Genomic DNA, 18,387 nt, shown 5'->3' on the forward strand with positions numbered 1-18,387 from the left:
TAATGCTACTCTCCATCCGAAGAAACTAGACCCAGCTCATGTAACATCTTTTGTAATCTAGAACAAATTGTAATTCCTTATTCTCCACCAGTAGTAAATTGACTCAGTTGCTATGTAACATCTCCTGTGATATTGAATGTACTATAATTCTTCAATATAATCTGTAATTATCTCTTCTCCTGTAATGTAATTCTACTGGAAACGCCCAGATATCTTCTTTATTGTAATCCGTGGCTATGTTACATCTGCTGCGATATTGAATGTATTGTAACTCTTCACTGTTACTTGTATTCTACTCTTCTCCTGTAATGTAACTCTACTGGAAATGCCCAGATATCATCTTTATTGTAATCCGCCTAGAACCGCAAGGCACAGGCGGAATAGAAATCCCTAATGTAATGTAATGATGCAACATACAAGCATGCATATAATGGTAATCAAAAGAAGAATACATCAAACAACAATAAGAAATAATCAGAAACAGGAAACAGTAAGAATCTACAGGACCATCCATAAACAAGGACAGCCTGTCACCCCTGTCGGCTCCAGAATATTTTTGTTTAAGTGGAAGAGCGTGTCCTACCTGCCCCCTACCACAACACACGGGGAGCCAGGCACACCCCACCACCCAATCCAAACACCCCAACAGGCACACTCCAGGCATTCATCACAATCACACACACCCCTCCCTACCCCTTCCTATCCGAGAGACCAGAGGCAACCCCAGGAACACCTTCCACAGGGCCAAATAGGCCTGGATCTCAGGGTTTGTGGAATGTTTGTGATAGCCAATTTCAAAGCAGGCCAGCTCGATCATCAGGAGTAGCTCTATACATTAGAGAGGACATCATAGTTACTAAAATCACAGACATCAAGTATACGGGAGAATCCCTCTGGGTGAACCTTGCCAGGGGCAATAACAAAAGTCTGTATCTTGGTATTGTGTACAGGTCGCCAAGACAAAAAGATGATGCGGACCAAGAACTAATCGAAGAAATTGAGACCATCACACTGCGAGGAGACACAGTGCTGTTGGGAGACTTCAATATGCCTGATGTGGACTGGAACAAACTTTCCGCCACGACAAGCGGCAGCAAGAGGCTACTAACCTCTATACGAGGAGCACACCTCAAACAGATGGTGTCAGAACCCACCAGGGATCAGGCAATCCTGGACCTGCTGCTTACCAACGGGGACAGTGTCACAGAGGTATCCGTGGGAGAGGCTTTGGCTTCCAGCGACCACAACATGGTGTGGTTCCACCTGAAGAAGGGAACCACTAGGTCAAATACTTCGACTAAAGTCCTAAATTTTAAAGGAACTAACTTTCAGCGTATGGGGGACTATGTCTACAAAGCGCTGCAAAACCAAAGCACAACGGATGGTGTGGAGGTACTATGATCTGCTCTGAAATCCACCCTGCAAGAAGCAACCAATATATACATAAAAACCTTGAGCAAACGATGCAGAAAAAATAGACCACAATGGTTCTCTGCTGAGATCTCAGATCTAGTAAAGCAAAAGAAAAAAGCATTCGTAACCCACAAACAATCGCAAAAGCCGGAAACTAAAGAAGCCTATCAGACAAAATCTAGAAAGGTTAAGACGGCAGTCAGGGAGGCCAAACTCCAGAATGAAGAAAATATAGCAAGACAGATTAAAAAAGGGGATAAATCCTTTTTTAAATACGTTAGCGACAGGAAGAAGAACTCAAGTGGTACTGTGCGCTTAAAAAAACCCGACGGTAACTTCGTAGACTCAGACGCAGACAAAGCAGAACTACTCAATAACTACTTCTGCTCAGTCTTCACCTGTGAAGCGCCAGGATCCGGACCTCAGCTGCCGACAAAGGGGTGCTCGGAGGACCCATTCCGGGACTTTGCATTTACCGCGGGCAATGTCTACCACGAGCTATCAAAGCTAAAAGTGAACAAAGCTATGGGCCCGGATAATCTACACTCCAGAGTACTTCGGGAATTGAGAGATGTCCTAGCAGAACCGTTAGCCGAGCTTTTTAATCTTTCCCTAAGCAAGGGAAAAGTTCCCTTGGACTGGAAAACTGCCAATGTTATTCCGCTCCACAAAAAGTGATGCAGATCGGAGGCCGAAAATTACAGACCAGTGAGTCTCACATCAATAGTATGTAAACTTATGGAAACGTTGATCAAAACCAGACTGGACACGTTTCTGGATGACGAAAGACTAAGGGATCCCCACCAGCATGGCTTTGCAAAGGGAAGGTCTTGTCAATCCAATCTGATAAATTTCTTTGACTGGGTAACAAAAAAAAATGGATAAGGGAGAGTCCCTGGACATCATGTATTTGGACTTCAGTAAGGCTTTTGATAGGTTACTGAACAAGATGAACACGATGGGCCTTGGAGAAACACTAACGACATGGGTAGAAGACTGGCTTAGCGGCAGACTTCAAAGGGTGATGGTAAACGGCGGAAGTGACCAGTGGTGTACCGCAGGACTCGGTCTTGGGCCCGATACTATTCAATATCTTTGTAAGGGATCTGCCTCAGGGACTTAGAGGCAAAATTACATTATTCGTTGATGACGCTAAACTATGCAACGTTGTGGGCGGCGCAGCAGAATCTGACGGTGCAACCATGCCCGACACAATGGAACAGGACCTGCTTTTACTAGAACAGTGGTCCAGTATTTGGCAGCTTAATTTTAATGCCAAGAAATGTAAGGTAATTCACCTTGGTAGCGAAAATCCATGCAGAACTACAACCCTGAATGGTGAAAACCTAACAAGAACTGCAGCAGAACAGGACTTGGGAGTAATCATCCGGGAAGATATGAAAGTTGCCAATCAGGTAGAGAAAGCTCCAGCAAAGGCTAGACAAATGCTGGGATGCATTAGAAGCAGCTTTATCAGCCGAAAGCCTGAAGTTATACTACCATCAAATAGATCCATGGTGAGACCTCACCTGGAGTACTGTGTTCAGTTTTGGAGGCCACATTATCAAAAGGATGTGAAGAGAATGGAGTCGATTCAGCAAATGGCTACTCAGGACTCAAAGATCTCCCATACGAAGAACGTCTGAACAGGCTACGCTTATATTATCTCAAAGAGCGCAGAGAAAGGGGAGACATGATAGAAACATTCAAATGCATCACTGGCCGCATTGAAGTGGAAGAAGAAATCTTTTATCTTACGGGTCCCACAGCGACAAGAGAGCACCCGCTAAAACTCAGGGGGGAAAGATTTCATGGGGACACCAGGAAATACTTCTTCACCAAAAGGGTAATTGATAAATGGAATGGTCTTCCACGCCAGGTAGTTGAGGCCAGTACAATGCTCGACTTCAAGGGACGATGGGACCGCTCCAGAGGAATGCTTAAAAGATGGTTTCTCGAGGAGGGAGGGTTCTTGAGTGGGCAGACTTGATGGGCCGTCGGCCCTTTTCTGCCATCATACTCAATGTTTCTATGACCTCTGGTCTAGGTCCTCTCTGAATGTGACAAACACTTCCTTTCTGAGAGACTCCAATGCACCGAGAAGTCAAAGTACCTCAAGGTGTGGCCTACTGTTCTGGGCTGAGAGTGTTCTACCCCAAGTTTCTAACCATTCCACCTGTCTCCAATTGTCTCTCATGCAGGTCTACACCAGAAGTTTCTTCTGAGCCAAGATGCTGAATGAACCATTGTAGCTCCAGGTGGCAAGGTAGGGACCATGAGGGAAAACTTTCACCCTGCACTTCCTTTTTACCATCATGGCAAAGTTACTCAGGAAAATTAACAAACATATCTTAGCAAGCTCACACAGTAGCAGTCATCTTGAACCACCCCATCACAAATTTTAAATACTCTACCTTTATTTACTGAACAACTTAGGAGTGATCCTCAGACAATGTGGGAGAATTTAAAACATTTGAAACTCAAACTAATTCAAATTAAGTTGCATGCAAGTACTGAATATTTTATGGTTCAATGGATCCCCAGAGCCTTGGTTATACCGAGAGGATGACAAATTTGTGCAAAAATGAAACAAAATTTTAAATAAATAAATGCTGACTTGATTAATTTTGATAGTGGAACAAACTCAAAAGATGACTACAGTGATTAAACTTGGCACAAAATTTGGATACACAGTAGGCAACTTTCAAGATGTGATGTGTAAAACTAGATATGTTAAGTTTTTGAAAGATGAGACTGATTACTAGCATAATGTATATTTAAATGAGATAGAATGGCACTAAATCTAAATGTAAGACACTAACTTTAGAATCAGACTTTGATGCATCTGGATCTGGTGGGACCTCTTCAAATGACTGAGATTCCCCACCACCCCCAGTCCATTTTTTTGCCAAGGCATTCCCTGCCATTGAACAGAGAATCAAAGATGACAATGCTCTTACAACACACAAGAATGGGCAGGTTCATTCAAACCCTATCCTTGGATTCAGTCACCTAGGAACCATCCAGTGCAGTACTTTATATTTTCCCTTTGGCATTATCTGCAATACTGTTGGTAGTTTTACATAAAGGAGTGTTTTTTGTTCATCTGTTTATTATGATTCCTTCAATAACCAGGTACATTTGCAAACAATTTTTTGTGTGCATTGTTTAAAAATTTGGGGGGGTGATTGGACCACCTTTGCAAATGGTAGGGCTATGTTCATATTGTACACCGCTTAGTTGCAGGCATTTGCAGACAGTTTATACATGTGAAAAATAAATAAATACATTTCTGTCATTGTGTTGAGGCTGCTCTAGAGAAGAAATTACAATTTTGTTTTGAAATATGGTAGCTCTGACTGATTAGTTACATTTATTTGATAAATTAGTCTTATTTTAAGAAAAGAGGTGACAAGTGATTGGAATTGTTGACAGAAATGCTTAAAAGAGACCTTTGACCTAAATATTCGTGACCAAACATTTTCTGACGTAATGTAAATGCGCAAGAGTCGAGTCTCTTTAATTTGAAAGGAAACTCTGCAATGAGAGCGCATTGGATGAAGTTAAGAGGTGATAGGCTCCAGAGTAATCTAAGGAAATACTTTTTTACAAAAAGGGTGGTAGATGCGTGGAACAGTCTCCCAGAAGAGGTGGAGGAGACAGAGACTGTGTGTGAATTCAAAAGGGCCTGGGATAGGCACGTGGGATCTCTCGGAGAGAGAAAGAGATAATGGTTACTGCAGATGGACAGGCTAGATGGGCCATTTGGCCTTTATCTGCCATCATGTTTCTATGTTTCTAAGATCACTTGTGATCCAAAGAATGTAGTCAGATCATCATCAATGGATCGAGAAAGTTAAATAAAATTTACTCATATTAAAATTGCCTAATGTTTTCACATTTTGCCAATGACAGGTTGTTTTAGAGGCAGTGCGTAAAGGGGAATTTAAAATCATACTTTCCATAGTGAAGGTATGGAACTCCTTCCAGTGAATAGTCAGAAACATGTCCTGACTCTGATACATCTTTCTCGTAAAAGTAAACACAGTAACACTCTCAGCAACATAAATTCTACATTTTGTACAGGTAGTAAATAATTCCCATAGTACCCCCAAATTAAATGAAACTACTTTTAGACAGTATTTTAGAAGAAGTTCTACATATTGAAAAAAAAAAAAAAAAAAAAGTTCTAGAAAACACTGCATATGCTCCCCCCCCCCCCCAAGTATTAGTTGAAATGAAACAAAATTGTACTTGGCAGTGCACACAAATCCCTCTCATGCATATTCCTTATAGATACCTTGCAAACCTGCCAAGTTGGAGCTGTCCAAAAGACTGGGTTGAGAACTACATTAGATAAAATGTTTTAACCCAAATAACATACCTGTATCACATTGCTGTATTTAACTATTTCACCTAGTAGTTTTCTGTTCTCAGATTCATTTTGTTTCTGCTCCAGTTCTGCTGCATGCTATTAAAAAAAAAACCATATCCCAAGATTAATTACATTGTCATCATAATTGGTTGAAATAGAAGTGCTAAGGAACAGTGCATGACTATTCTTCCAAAAGGTACAGTATATACTGTGCTGTTGAGTACCATTGTATACTTTGGAGTTCAGTCACCCAAATTAAAGACTTTTAATCCCCCAAATCTAGAAATCACATAAGCAGCAATTTTGGTATGTATGAAAAACACTATTCCTTTTCAGAAATACAGTGAATTTCCTGGCATCTACATCTGGAACTGAACATTCTTCTATCATAGTATCACTGAAAAGAAAGAAGTCAAAAGTTCTTACTCACATTTCAGTCATTGCCTCATTTAACTTGGACAAAATCACTCACAAGGCTCTACTGCAACCCAATCAACAAAGGAAGTCAGACAGCAAAAGGAAAGCTGAAATGCGTTATTTCTAATAAGAAAGGACAGCTTTCATCTAGATAAAAATTACAACAATAGTTATACAGGAGTTAAAGTGCCATGGCTCTAACAGAGAACACAGACTCAAATTCAGTAGTAAAACTGATTTACTGCTGTGCATCTCTAAGAACAAATTTCTGCAGCTCTGAAGTATAAAATCTATATCAGATAGAAACACAGAAATATGATGTCAGATAAAAGTCAAATGGTCCATTCAGTCTGCATCCACTATCTCCTCTTCTCCCTAAGAGATCCCACATGCTTGTCCCACGCTCTCTTGAATTCAAACAGACAGAGTCTCCACTACCTCCACTGGGAGGCTATTCCACATATATACCAACATTTCCATAAAAAAGTATTTTGTTGGATTACTCCTGAGCTTATAATAACCTCTTAACTTCATCCTATGCCCTCTCTTTCCAAAATTTTCCTTCATTTGAAAAAGGTTCACCTCCTGTACATTAAGTGAAGAAAGCGATAGGAGATAAGAAGAATTCATTCCGGAAATGGAAAAAGGACAAAACCGAGGAGAACTGGAAAGAGCACAGGAAGAATGTCACCTCGTGGTGAGAAGAACAAAGAGAGAATATGAAGAGAGGCTAGACAGGGAAGCAAGAAATTTCAAACCGTTCTTCATATATGTTAAAGGGAAGCAGCCGGCAAGGGAGGACTGGATGACAGAAATAGGAAAGGAGTGGTGAAGGAGGAAAAAGAAGTGGCAGATAGACTAAACATGTTATTTTCATCAGTATTTACAAAAGAGGACACATCCAACGTGCTGGAACCTGAAAAAAATCTTCAAAGGAGATCAAGCAGAAAAATTAACATCCATGGAGGTAAGCCTTGAAGACGTACACAAGCAGATAGATAGAGTAAAAACTGACAAATCTCCGGGCCCGGACAGAATCCACCCTAGGGTATTGAAAGAACTAAAGGAGGAAATAGTGGAACTACTACAGCAGATTTGTAATCTATCCCTGAAAACAGGCGTGATCCCGGAGGATTAGAGGATAGCTAATGTTACGCCCATCTCTAAGAAAGGATCGAGAGGTGACCCGGGGAACTACAGACCGGTAAGTTTGACTTCAGTTCCGGGGAAGATGGCGGAAGCGTTGATAAAAGATAGTATCGATGAGCATCTAGAAAGGAATAAACTGATGAAAACAAGCCAACATGGCTTCTGCAAGGGAAGATCATGCCTAACGAACTTACTATACTTCTTCAAAGGAATAAACAAACAGATGGACAAAGGGGACCCCATAGACATCGTATACTTAGATTTCCAAAAAGCCTTCGACAAGGTACCCATGAATGCCTACTACAGAAATTGAAGAACCATGGGGTGGAAGGAGTAGTACACAGATGGATCAAAAATTGGTTGGCGGGTAGAAAGCAAAGGGTAGGAGTAAAGGGCCACTACTCAAACTGGAGGAGGGTCACGAGTGGTGTTCCGCAGGGGTCGGTACTTGGACCGCTGCTGTTCAATGTATTTATAAATGATCTAGAAATAGGGACAAAGTGCGAAGTAATAAAATTTGCAGACGACACCAAACTATTTACTGGAGTTGGGACTAAAGAGGACTATGAGTACTTACAAAGGGACCTGAACAAATTGTAAGGGTATATTCTTTATAAGTTTATTTTGCTATGCAGAAATCACAAAAACATTGTCTCTTTTTGTTATCTGTAACTATGACTACTGGCTGTGGAATTTCCCACCCCCTCTCTGTTTTCATGAGAAACGAAACTTATCTTTCCTTATAAGCTACACCCATTATTAGCTTGTGACTGCATGATACAGATGTTTACATATTTAAAATGTATTAATATGCAAACTAATCTTTTCCAGAGACATGAGTTGAAGTTGCAGGGTGGGAGATTTAGGAGCAATGTCAGGAAATACTTTTTCACATAAAGGGTGGTGGATGCCTGCAATGCCCTTCCACAGGAGGTTGTGAAGACAAAAACAATGACAGAATTTAACAATGCATGGACAAACACAGAGGATCACTATACAGAAATAATGTCAAACAGACTTCTACAATATGGGTCCTATAAATGGAAAACACAGATAAGAATCAAGGCTGGAGTGGGCTTTGACAGCAACTCCAGCAGTTGAGCAATAGGACCAATGTTGGGCAGACTTCTAAGGCTGGTGCCCCTAAGGCAGGAAGAGAAAGAGATGTATACCAGTGTTAAATCATGAAGAAGTGGAACCTGTGCGATTCTACTCTAACCACCCTGTTAGCCAGATTGGCCGAACTGTGCAAATATCTGACAACATTTACTATGAATCAGCTTTCTCAATTATTCAGGTCTTTTCAAGTAGCAGGGAAAAGCCCATTTGCAATCTAAAGCATGAAGAAAGAGCCTTTTCTCGAGATTTTGAATGAGACTCAAAACAAAAAGGTGTAACAAATTTTGGATGTGTCTGAAGAATAACTTTGTGATGATGGAATTGCACATATGGTTCATATATTATCAATGCTTCAAAAGTTCACTGACCCTTCTAGTTGAAGTGATTGCTACAAGGAAGAGCAGCTTGCCAAATAGAAATCTGAGAGATACTTTTTAGACTTTTAAAAAGAGAGTTTATAGGGAAGCAAGGACTAGGATTATAGTCTCAAAGGCAGAGAGAGTTTCTGTAATGGAATCTTTCATGAAACGAGTTGCCAGCTGAAATTCTGGGACTGAAGATTACTGAAGCATGGTAAGCAGACAGTATAATGAGATGTACTCCAAGAGAAGAGGTTTAAAGGTCAAGACAATACGGCTAGTAGTACACATGGTCAATGCCATTAGCAAAGCATCGCTTCCATTTTTAAAGCATACATTCATTTAGTATCAGGTTTGTAAACAGCTATGAGGACATCCAGAATGAGGTGCGGATGCCCAAACTATAAGCTAAAGACTACTCAATTTCCAGTCCATGAAGGCCAGAGACTTGAGGTCCGGATGACCTTTTTACTGAGTGATCTGTTTTGGAAAATAGAGCAATTTGCATGGCGTCATAACTGTGAGGTTCCAGAGTAGAGGGAGCCATTCCTATCAAGATCAGAAGGGCTCTACCAGAATCACTGTGCAACAAGTTTGCTGGACCTTGTATAGCACTCTCGTTATAGATGGAATTGGAGGGTAAGCATAAAACAAAACCAAGTCCATAAAATTTCCAGTGCACCTGGTATGAATTGTAGAGGGAGAAAGAAGAATGAAAAAGACAAGAAATTTCATGTTTTCTTCGCTGACATTCTCCAGTCTTAAGCATGTGATGTTAGAGTAGTTGAATGAATTAGTCGGCTAACTGATACAGTGGCTGAGGTATATAAGTGGCCCGTATCTGGATCAGGAGAAGATGTTTGTGGAGTCTAATTATCCTAGATTAATTCTCACTGGCAGCTCAGATATATAGAGCTGGCCTAAGAAACTGCTGAAAACTATTATAACTACTTTAAATAAAAATCATTACTTCCTGAGGGGTACATGATTTTCATAAATAGGGAAGGCATCTCCTGCTTCTCAATCCTTTTCCCTATAATATCTCTCAGCCCTGCATAACCTTTTCATCTCACTTTGCCTCTTCCTATTGAGCTTGTGTCATTGCTCTGAGAACACTGAATATCAATGTCAAAACATTAGCTTGTGACATTGTTAAAAGAAGAAGAAAGAAGGAGAAAATGAAATATATTTACAAAGAGAATCATTAATAACCAACAATGTTGGTCCGATGGTGGGACACTTCTTCCCATGATACACTCATGGCTCTGAGGAGACAAATTCTAGATTGATTGATTTCTGATATTTTCTATACTTGTCATTAGTGCTAAAAGATGTAGCAAAGTGATATATAACAGTGAAAACAAAGAAAGGAGGCATGGGAGAGTAAAGAAAAAGAGGGGGTCAGCAAGAGGGAATGGAAGGAGAGTGGGAAGAAGACATGAAAAGGGGGCAGAAGGGAAAGTTTCAACGGATTTTTTACTTGTAGTTTTTTCAACAGGGCTGCTTCTGTGTTATTTCCTTGCTTTGCTTGTTTTGCTTTCCAGAATTGTTTCTGTGCAGAGTATCTGTTCATAGGACATACTTTGAAGAGGCAATCTGTAAGAAGCAGAAAAATACATACTGTGACCAATGAAGAAATTTTGAACATACTTTGACATTGTTGCAGTCATAATTGTAATAAAAATAAAATGAATTGTGCAAAACAGCATAATTTAAAATATATGCCGATATGTTAGGGCATAGTAATACATTTAAATTGGTGTAGGGCCCCTTGAAGTCTTATATCACTTCATCATAATTGTCTCTTATTTTTACTTTTAGTGAATTTCTATACACATCCAGGGTAGGGTGGGAGGTTGGGTGGGGAGGGTTATTTCTTTGTTGTATTCTTTGTTTATATATACATGCATAAGTAATAGTAGGAGGGGGTTATTCTTTATGTAATTTTAGGATGCAAATCTTGCAAATATGAATCCCAAATTTGTATAAATAACATCTTTCGCTTTCTCACAATTCCTGTATCTCTAGCTTCCCAAATGGCCAACTGATGTAATTGGTTCCGCCAATGCCAGAACCTCGGAGGATCAGGGATCGTCCAATTTTGTAATATACATTTTCTAGCCAAGAGACTCATTTTTCTACACAAGACCCTATTTCCTTTTGGTAAATGGCCAAGAGCTTCTGGCAAATCCAAAATAAAGAAAGGAGTGAAGCGCAATGATCTTCCAATTATTTTTTACATATAATTTATTATTCGCTTCCAGAAGTGCTGAATTATGGGACAAAACCAAAATGCATGACCTAATGTATGACTTTCCCTCCCACATTTATGACACAAAGGAGTAGGAAGACCTCCACTATAAAAACAATTGTGTTCGTGTGTAATAGGCACGTAATGTAACCCTATAATATGTTTCTCTTAACCATGAACAAGATGTCACCCCAGGTGTCGCACTTAAAGTATGGGCAACATCCCAATGTCTCAAATTAAGTTGTAATTCATTCTCCCATTTATCCCTAATTTTCTGATAGTCCTTGTCTGGTTGTAATTTTTGCAACATAGAATGAATATAAGACACCGAAAGAGACAACCCCTCCTCCTGAGCAAAGAACTCTCTCAATCTAACACCCAAATGCATACTCAACTGCACTCTGTCAAGAGATCTCACATAATGTTCCACTTGTATGCATGCAAATTGGGTTCCCCAAGTTTCTCCCACCTTAGCCATTAATTCAGTACGATTCAATAGTTCCCCCTCATTTCCCAGTACATGTTCCAATCTTAAAATTCCTCTTGCACCCCATAATCTATACTCCCTAGAATCTCTACCCGGAAGAAAAGCCGGATTACCCTGCACAGGTAAGAGATCAATAACCATTGGATTTCCTCCCAATAATTGCACAAACCAACGCTATACATTCTGTAAAGTATTAAATACGACACTTGAACGAATATAAGATGGTAACGCATTTCGCGCACTATGTAGTAACGCAAATATATCATAAGGAGCTAAAAACTCCTGTTCCATCTGAAGTGGAGTATAAATGCTTGTCATATTTACCCAATTACCCAAATGACGAAGCAAACACGCATAATTATAAATCTGCATATCCGGCAAGCCCAACCCCCCTCTATTCCAATTACCTAGCAAATATGTCATCTTTAATTTAGGTTTCTTAGCAGCCCAACAGAAATTAGTAATTTTTTTATAAAAGATCTTTAAATACCTCTTGAATAAACATAATGACAAAGTTTGTAACATATACAACCATTTAGGAAAGATAAATAACTTAACAAAGCAGATGCGACCCATTAAAGAAAGGGGCAACCCCTGCCAGGTATCTAACAAAATCTCCATATTCTGTTGAGGCCTATCCACATTAAGATGAATAAAGATTAATAAAAAAATATATATATATCAACCAAACACATAAAATATGTTGAATATTGTTTTTGATATAAATAATATTAAATCCACTTTCAACAATCCCTTTGTGATTTCAGAAAGAGTAGGCACCAATTACAATGCGATTTACACATGACACAAGTGTAATTTTAGACAGTTGCTGACTAAACATATATGACAGTACATTAGCTTTCAGTGTTTTGAAGAAGGCCAAGTTCTGGGTATGTGGATTTTCAAATAACACTGGCCAACACTCATTTTGGTGCCTCAAATGTTAGACCTGTTCCTGGATATATTTGGCCTGCTGATTCCAAAAATGGCACCAGTTTTCTCCTATCAACTCTAGTTTTTGAGATACAGAAAATGTAACATGGTAACATAGTAGATGTTACTTTGTAGCAGATAAGACCCAAATGGTCCATCCAGTCTGCCCAACCTGATTCAATTTAATTTTTTTTTCTTCTTCTTAGCTATTTCTAGACAAGAATTGAAAGCTCTGCCCGGTACTATGCTTAGGTTCCAACTACTGAAGTCTCCATCAAAGCTCACTCCAGTCCATCTACACCCTCCCAGCCATTGAAGCCCTCCCCAGCCCATCCTCAACCAAACAGCCATATACAGACACAGACCATGCAAGTCTGCCCAGAACTGGCCTTAGTTCTTCAATATTTACTATTATTTTCTGATTCCAGATTCTGTGTGCTCATCCCATGCTTTTTTGAACTCCATCACTGTTTTCCTCTCCACCGCCTCTCTCGGGAAAGCATTCTAAGAATCCACCATCCTCTCCGTAAAGAAGAATTTCCTTACATTGCTCTTGAGTCTCCCACCCCTCACTCTCAAATTATGCCCTCTGGTTTTATCATTTTCCTTTCTCTTGAAAAGATTTTGTTCTACGTTAATACCTTTTAAGCACTTAAACATCTGAATCATATTTCTCATGTCCCTCCTTTCCTCTAGGGCAGGGGTAGGCAATTCCAGTCCTTGAGAGCTAGAGCCAGGTCAGGTTTTCAGGATATCCACAATAAATATGCATGAGATAGATTTGCATCTCAAGGAGGCAGTGCATGCAAATCTGTCTCATACATATTCATTGTGGATATCCTGAAAACCTGGTCTGGCTCAGGCTCCCGAGGACCAGAATTGCCTACCCCTGCTCTAGGGTATATATATTCAGGGCTTCCAGTCTCTCCTCATACGTCTTTTGGCGCAAACCTCCTATTATTTTCATCACCCTCCTCTGGACCGCTTCAAGTCTTCTATGTCCTTCGCCAGATACAGTCTCCAAAACTGAACATAATACCTCCAAGTGGGGCCTCACCAACGACCTGTACAGGGGCATCAACACCTTTCTTCTACTGGTTACATCTCTCTTTATATAGCCCAGCATCCTTCTGGCAGCAGCCATCGCCTTGTCACACTGTTTTTTCGCCTTTAGATCTTCGGACACTATCACCCCAAGGTCCCTCTACCCCCTCCTTGCATATCAGCCTCTCATCTCCCAGCATATACGGTTCCTTCCAATTCTTAATCCCCAAATGCATGACTCTGCATTTCTTTGCATTGAATTTTAGTTGCCAGATATTAGACCATTCCTCTAACTTTTGCAAATCCTTTTTCATGTTCCCACTCCCTCCATGGTGTCTACTCTGTTACAAATCTTGGTATCATCCACAAAAAGGCAAACCTTACCTTCTCTCCCTTCAGCAATGTCACTCACAAATATATTGAACAAGATCTGCCTGAGGGACTCCACTATTCACCTTTCCTTCCGAGCGACTTCCATTAACCACCACCCTCTGGCATCTGTCCGACAACCAGTTTCTAATCCAGTTCACCACTTTGGGTCCTAACTTCAGCCCTTCAAGTTTGTTCAAGAGCCTCCTATGAGGAACCGTGTCAAAGGCTTTGCTGAAATCTAAGTAAATTACATTTAGCATATGTCCTTGATCCAGTTCTCCGGTCACCCAATCAAAAAGTTCAATCAAGTTCGTTTGGCATGATTTACCTTTAGTAAAGCCATGTTGTCTAGGATCCTGTAATCCATTAGATTCTAGGAAGTTCACTATCCTTTCTTTCAGCAACACTTCCATTATTTTTCCAACAACCGAAGTGAGGCTTACTGGCCTGTAGTTTCCCGCTTCATCTCTGTGACCACTTTTGTGAATAGGGACCACATTCCTTCTTCTCCAATCCCCAGGAACCACTCCCATCTTGGCTCCTTTCCAATGTCACTTCCTAGTCATAGGAACAGGACATCACATCAGAGGGGAGCTGAGGCCAGCATGAACAGGATGTGGAAGTTGCTCATGCTGGTAAACATTTCAATAGGTTTGGTATGCAGAGGTGGCGGTGGGGGAGGCGCTTGAGCAATGGAAAGAGTAAGGGGGGTATCCCTAGTTTGGGGGGGTCAAACAAGGTCAGGTGCTGATATGATGCCCCTGAGCTCAAGAGTCAGTTGTACGAAGATTCATCGTGGCTGATTCAGAGTTGAAACGGCCACGCTAAACTAGCTGCGCTGAATCATCCTAGACCTTTTGATTATCCCTGCAAGATGTTCAAGTGCTGAGTCTGCCCAAATCCCACCCAAAACATGCCTCTAACACATACCTTAACATTTAGATGTCCTAAAGAATAAATTCCCTGCACACCATGGTGCCTCCACCCCCACCCCCACCCCCACCCAGAGTGTGCCCGTCTACTTCCCTCCTGCCTTACACAAAGCAGTAGTTCCATCCATCCCTCTTTTTCCGGAATCCACGCCTCTCCAAACCCTTCACCTGCAGGAAAAGGCTATGCCCAGCAAGCATAGCAACATTCCGTGGATGCTTCAGCTCAAGCGCATCTAGGTAATGCAACGTCCTGACTATACAAGAACAGAAAGTGTGCATCAAAGGGGGGTGGAACACATCAATGCCTGGAACATGCCCAAGCAGGAGGCTCCATGGAGTACTGCCGTGCCAGCAGAATATGGTCCATCACCAACAAATGGAAGTCTCAAAGAGAGGGGAACACCGGAAATGAGGGGGCAGGAAAGGGATATGCAGACACTCTACACTGTGTGCTAGGGGGAAGAGACAGAAGGGAGGCAGCGAAGTACTTTGTGCTGCAGCCTATGTTCAGTTTTAGCACCTGTCTCTCTTGCACCCTGTGTGACCGCACTGCCTGCACATACCTTGCTACAGTCCTGCTGGAGAAATTCCAATACTACCTGCTGGGGCACAGATTTACATTGATAATGGGACAACTACCTACTCAAATGCAAGAAATAAGAAAGATGAAGTATATAAGCTTAAGGTTTAGTTTAGTTTAGATTAGTAACGGTAATGCTCTGTTTCCTGATTCTCCAGCTCTTCAACTATGAGGTACAACACAGGACAGAAAGGAACCATCAGAATGTACTTTCTTCCCTAGGAAATGGACCTGACGGAAGCAAGCGCAAAACACAAGAACAAACCGAGGAGGATCTGTATAGGGATTTACAGGAGATATCTCCAGTTGTCCTTAAATGATAGCAGCCTGGGCTGTTTTAAGGAAAGCAGAACTGAGGAACGTGGGAAGATGGGTGAGGCACAAAGTAAGAAAGGGGGGGGGGGCAAACTGTAGGAAGGGAATATGTAAGTAGAAAGGAATTTGTTTAATTTCTAGTTTTTGAGCCTGCAAGATAAACCAGGCATATCTTTGGTTATTGTAAATAAACTTTTCCCCTTGGGGTTTAGCTGGCTTTATTTCTCTCTCCAACCCTCATCATAGGTCCAACACCCTTGATAGCTCATATTCACACTATTACAGAAGACATAATGTTTTTAAAATGCTTCCGCTTTAAAAAAAGACAAATGAAGCCATCATACAGAAAGGATGCCACTGCTTCTACGAGTCATGAAAGTATACAAATTTACACTGAGAAAATAAACTTGACTGATGAAAGAAGCAGTGCAAGCCCCAAACAGAATTGTTTTTAACTCTATGAAATTTTGAGCCAACAAAGATGCTCTAAATTATTCCTGTTCTTAATTATTTTTTTAATTTTACACTGTTAAAGTTAGCAGACCAGAGTATGTCTTTGCTATGATGTGGTACAAGACTAAATCACAAAAAGATGGCTCCTTGATGTGGACCCTGAGCCTTCCATTAAAAACCCTGACACTACCTCCACCAAGGCACCCGAAGGGCTAGGTTGGTTTTGAAACTTAAAAAGGCTTCATACATCATGTTTATGAATTCAGGAGAAAATTACTGCCCAGGTTGCCCAGAGGGTCCTGGCAAGGTCTCACGCACTGGCTTCTGGTGTTTTTCCACCACCACATGGCTGCGCTTCGCCGGGGACACCAATTCTGCTTTCTCTAACTCCTGCCATAATTTCTGGCCCAGAAAATGCTCCAGCTGAGCACCTAAGTCACCAGAAGCATATGAGCAGGCGAAACTCCCACCCCCTTCATACGGCGCTGCATGTGGAACAATGACCCCCTTCAGATAGGCATCCAAAGTATCTCCACCTGAGGAATCCATCTATACTGTTATCTGTCAAAAATAAAGGGTATTGAAGCATAAGAATGTAAGAATAGCCTTACTGGGTCAGACCAATGGTCCATCAAGCCCAGTAGCCCGTTCTCACGGTGGCCAATCCAGGTCACTAGTACCTGGCCAAAACCCAAGGAGTAGCAATATTCCATGCTGCTGATCCAGAGCAAGCAGTAGCTTCCCCCATGTCTTTCTCAATAACAGACTATGGACTTTTCCTCCAGGAACTTGTCCAAACCTTTCTTAAAACCAGCTATGCTATGCACTCTTACCACAACCTCTGGCAATGCATTCCAGAGCTTAACTATTCTCTGAGTGAAAAAAAATTTCCTCCTATTGGTTTTAAAAGTATTTCCCTGTAACATCATCGAGTGTCCCCTAGTCTTTGTAATTTTTGAAGAAGTGAACAAATCAATCCACTTGTACCCGTTCTACTCCATTCAGGATTTTGTAGACTTCAATCATATCTCCCCTCAGCCATCTCTTTTTCAAGCTGAAGAGCCCTAACCGTTTTAGTCTTTCCTCATATGAGAGGAGTTCCATCCCCTTTATCATCTTGGTCGCTGTTCTTTGAGCCTTTTCTAGCACTACTATATCTTTCTTGAGAAAAGGAGACTAGAATTGAACACAATACTCCAGATGAGGTCGCACCATGGAGCTATACAGGGGCATTATAACATTTTTAGTCTTGTAACCATCCCTTTTTTAATAATTCCCAGCATCCTGTTTGCTTTCTTGGCCGCCACCACACATTGGGTGGAAGGTTTCATCGTATTGTCTACGATGATACCCAGATCTTATTCCTGGGCGCTAATTTCCAAGGTGGACCCTAGCATCCGTTAACTGTGATTCAGGTTATTCTTCCCAATGTGCATCACTTTGCATTTGTCCACATTAAATTTCATCTGCTATTTGGACACCCAGTCTTCCATTTCCTAATGTCAGCCTGCAATTTTTCACAATTCACATGCATTTTAACAACTTTAAACAGTTTAGCGTCTTCTGCAAATTTAATCACCTCACTCATCATTCCAATTTCCAAGTCATTTATAAATAAGTTAGATAGCTGGAGGCTTTTAAAACAAAATCGAGAAATCCAAGATGGCACCTGAAAAGGCCAGTGGAGAAAAAAAATACAAACTCAAAAAATGCAGGGAAAGGAATTTTGGAGGCAGGAGAACCTGATCCCTAACTTCAGAAACCTTTAAAAATGACTTTTAAGGGACTCCCCCCACTCCTCCTGAATTTCCCCATAGGCTGCAATAGCCTTACTCACTCTGCCATGCTGCTGTGCTGGAGCTGCATAGGGAAACCTCTGATCAAAGGAGAGAGAAGATTTCTGCTTCGGATGAGCCTGGAGTCCAATAGACTTATTTTTTTGGGACTGCCACCCAGTTCTCAACGTGGAACTGGACCCTCAGGCCCCCACTGGAACCATAAGATATCATGGAGAGAGGAATGAAGTCTGCCCCAATCCTGGATAAAACCACCACAGGACCTGCTCAGTCTGCATTCAAGCCGACTGCAGACAACCTGGGGCAAGATTGCTCCCAAGCTCTGAGAACTACTGATGCAGACTGGTCACACAGAAATCATGCGAGGCATATGCCTATGGGCTACAGACCTC

At 41.3% G+C, this 18,387-nt stretch overlaps 1 protein-coding gene across 4 annotated transcripts in view; it reads right to left on the bottom strand.

Moving 5' to 3' along the window:
• The window catches only part of ITPR2 (inositol 1,4,5-trisphosphate receptor type 2), a 665,265-nt gene that overhangs the window by 559,660 nt on the left and 87,218 nt on the right, over window positions 1-18,387 (bottom strand). For all 4 annotated transcript variants that reach the window (XM_033951965.1, XM_033951964.1, XM_033951967.1 and 1 more), the window contains exons 3-4: window positions 10,313-10,428; window positions 5,798-5,884 (exon numbers count right to left, since the gene is read on the bottom strand). In XM_033951965.1, the coding sequence (XP_033807856.1) occupies window positions 5,798-5,884; window positions 10,313-10,428 (203 nt within the window). The remainder of the gene's footprint in view (window positions 1-5,797; window positions 5,885-10,312; window positions 10,429-18,387) is intronic.

Source organism: Geotrypetes seraphini, chromosome 7, assembly GCF_902459505.1.
Source record: "Geotrypetes seraphini chromosome 7, aGeoSer1.1, whole genome shotgun sequence".
In the NCBI taxonomy this organism is placed as follows: Eukaryota; Metazoa; Chordata; class Amphibia; order Gymnophiona; family Dermophiidae; genus Geotrypetes; species Geotrypetes seraphini.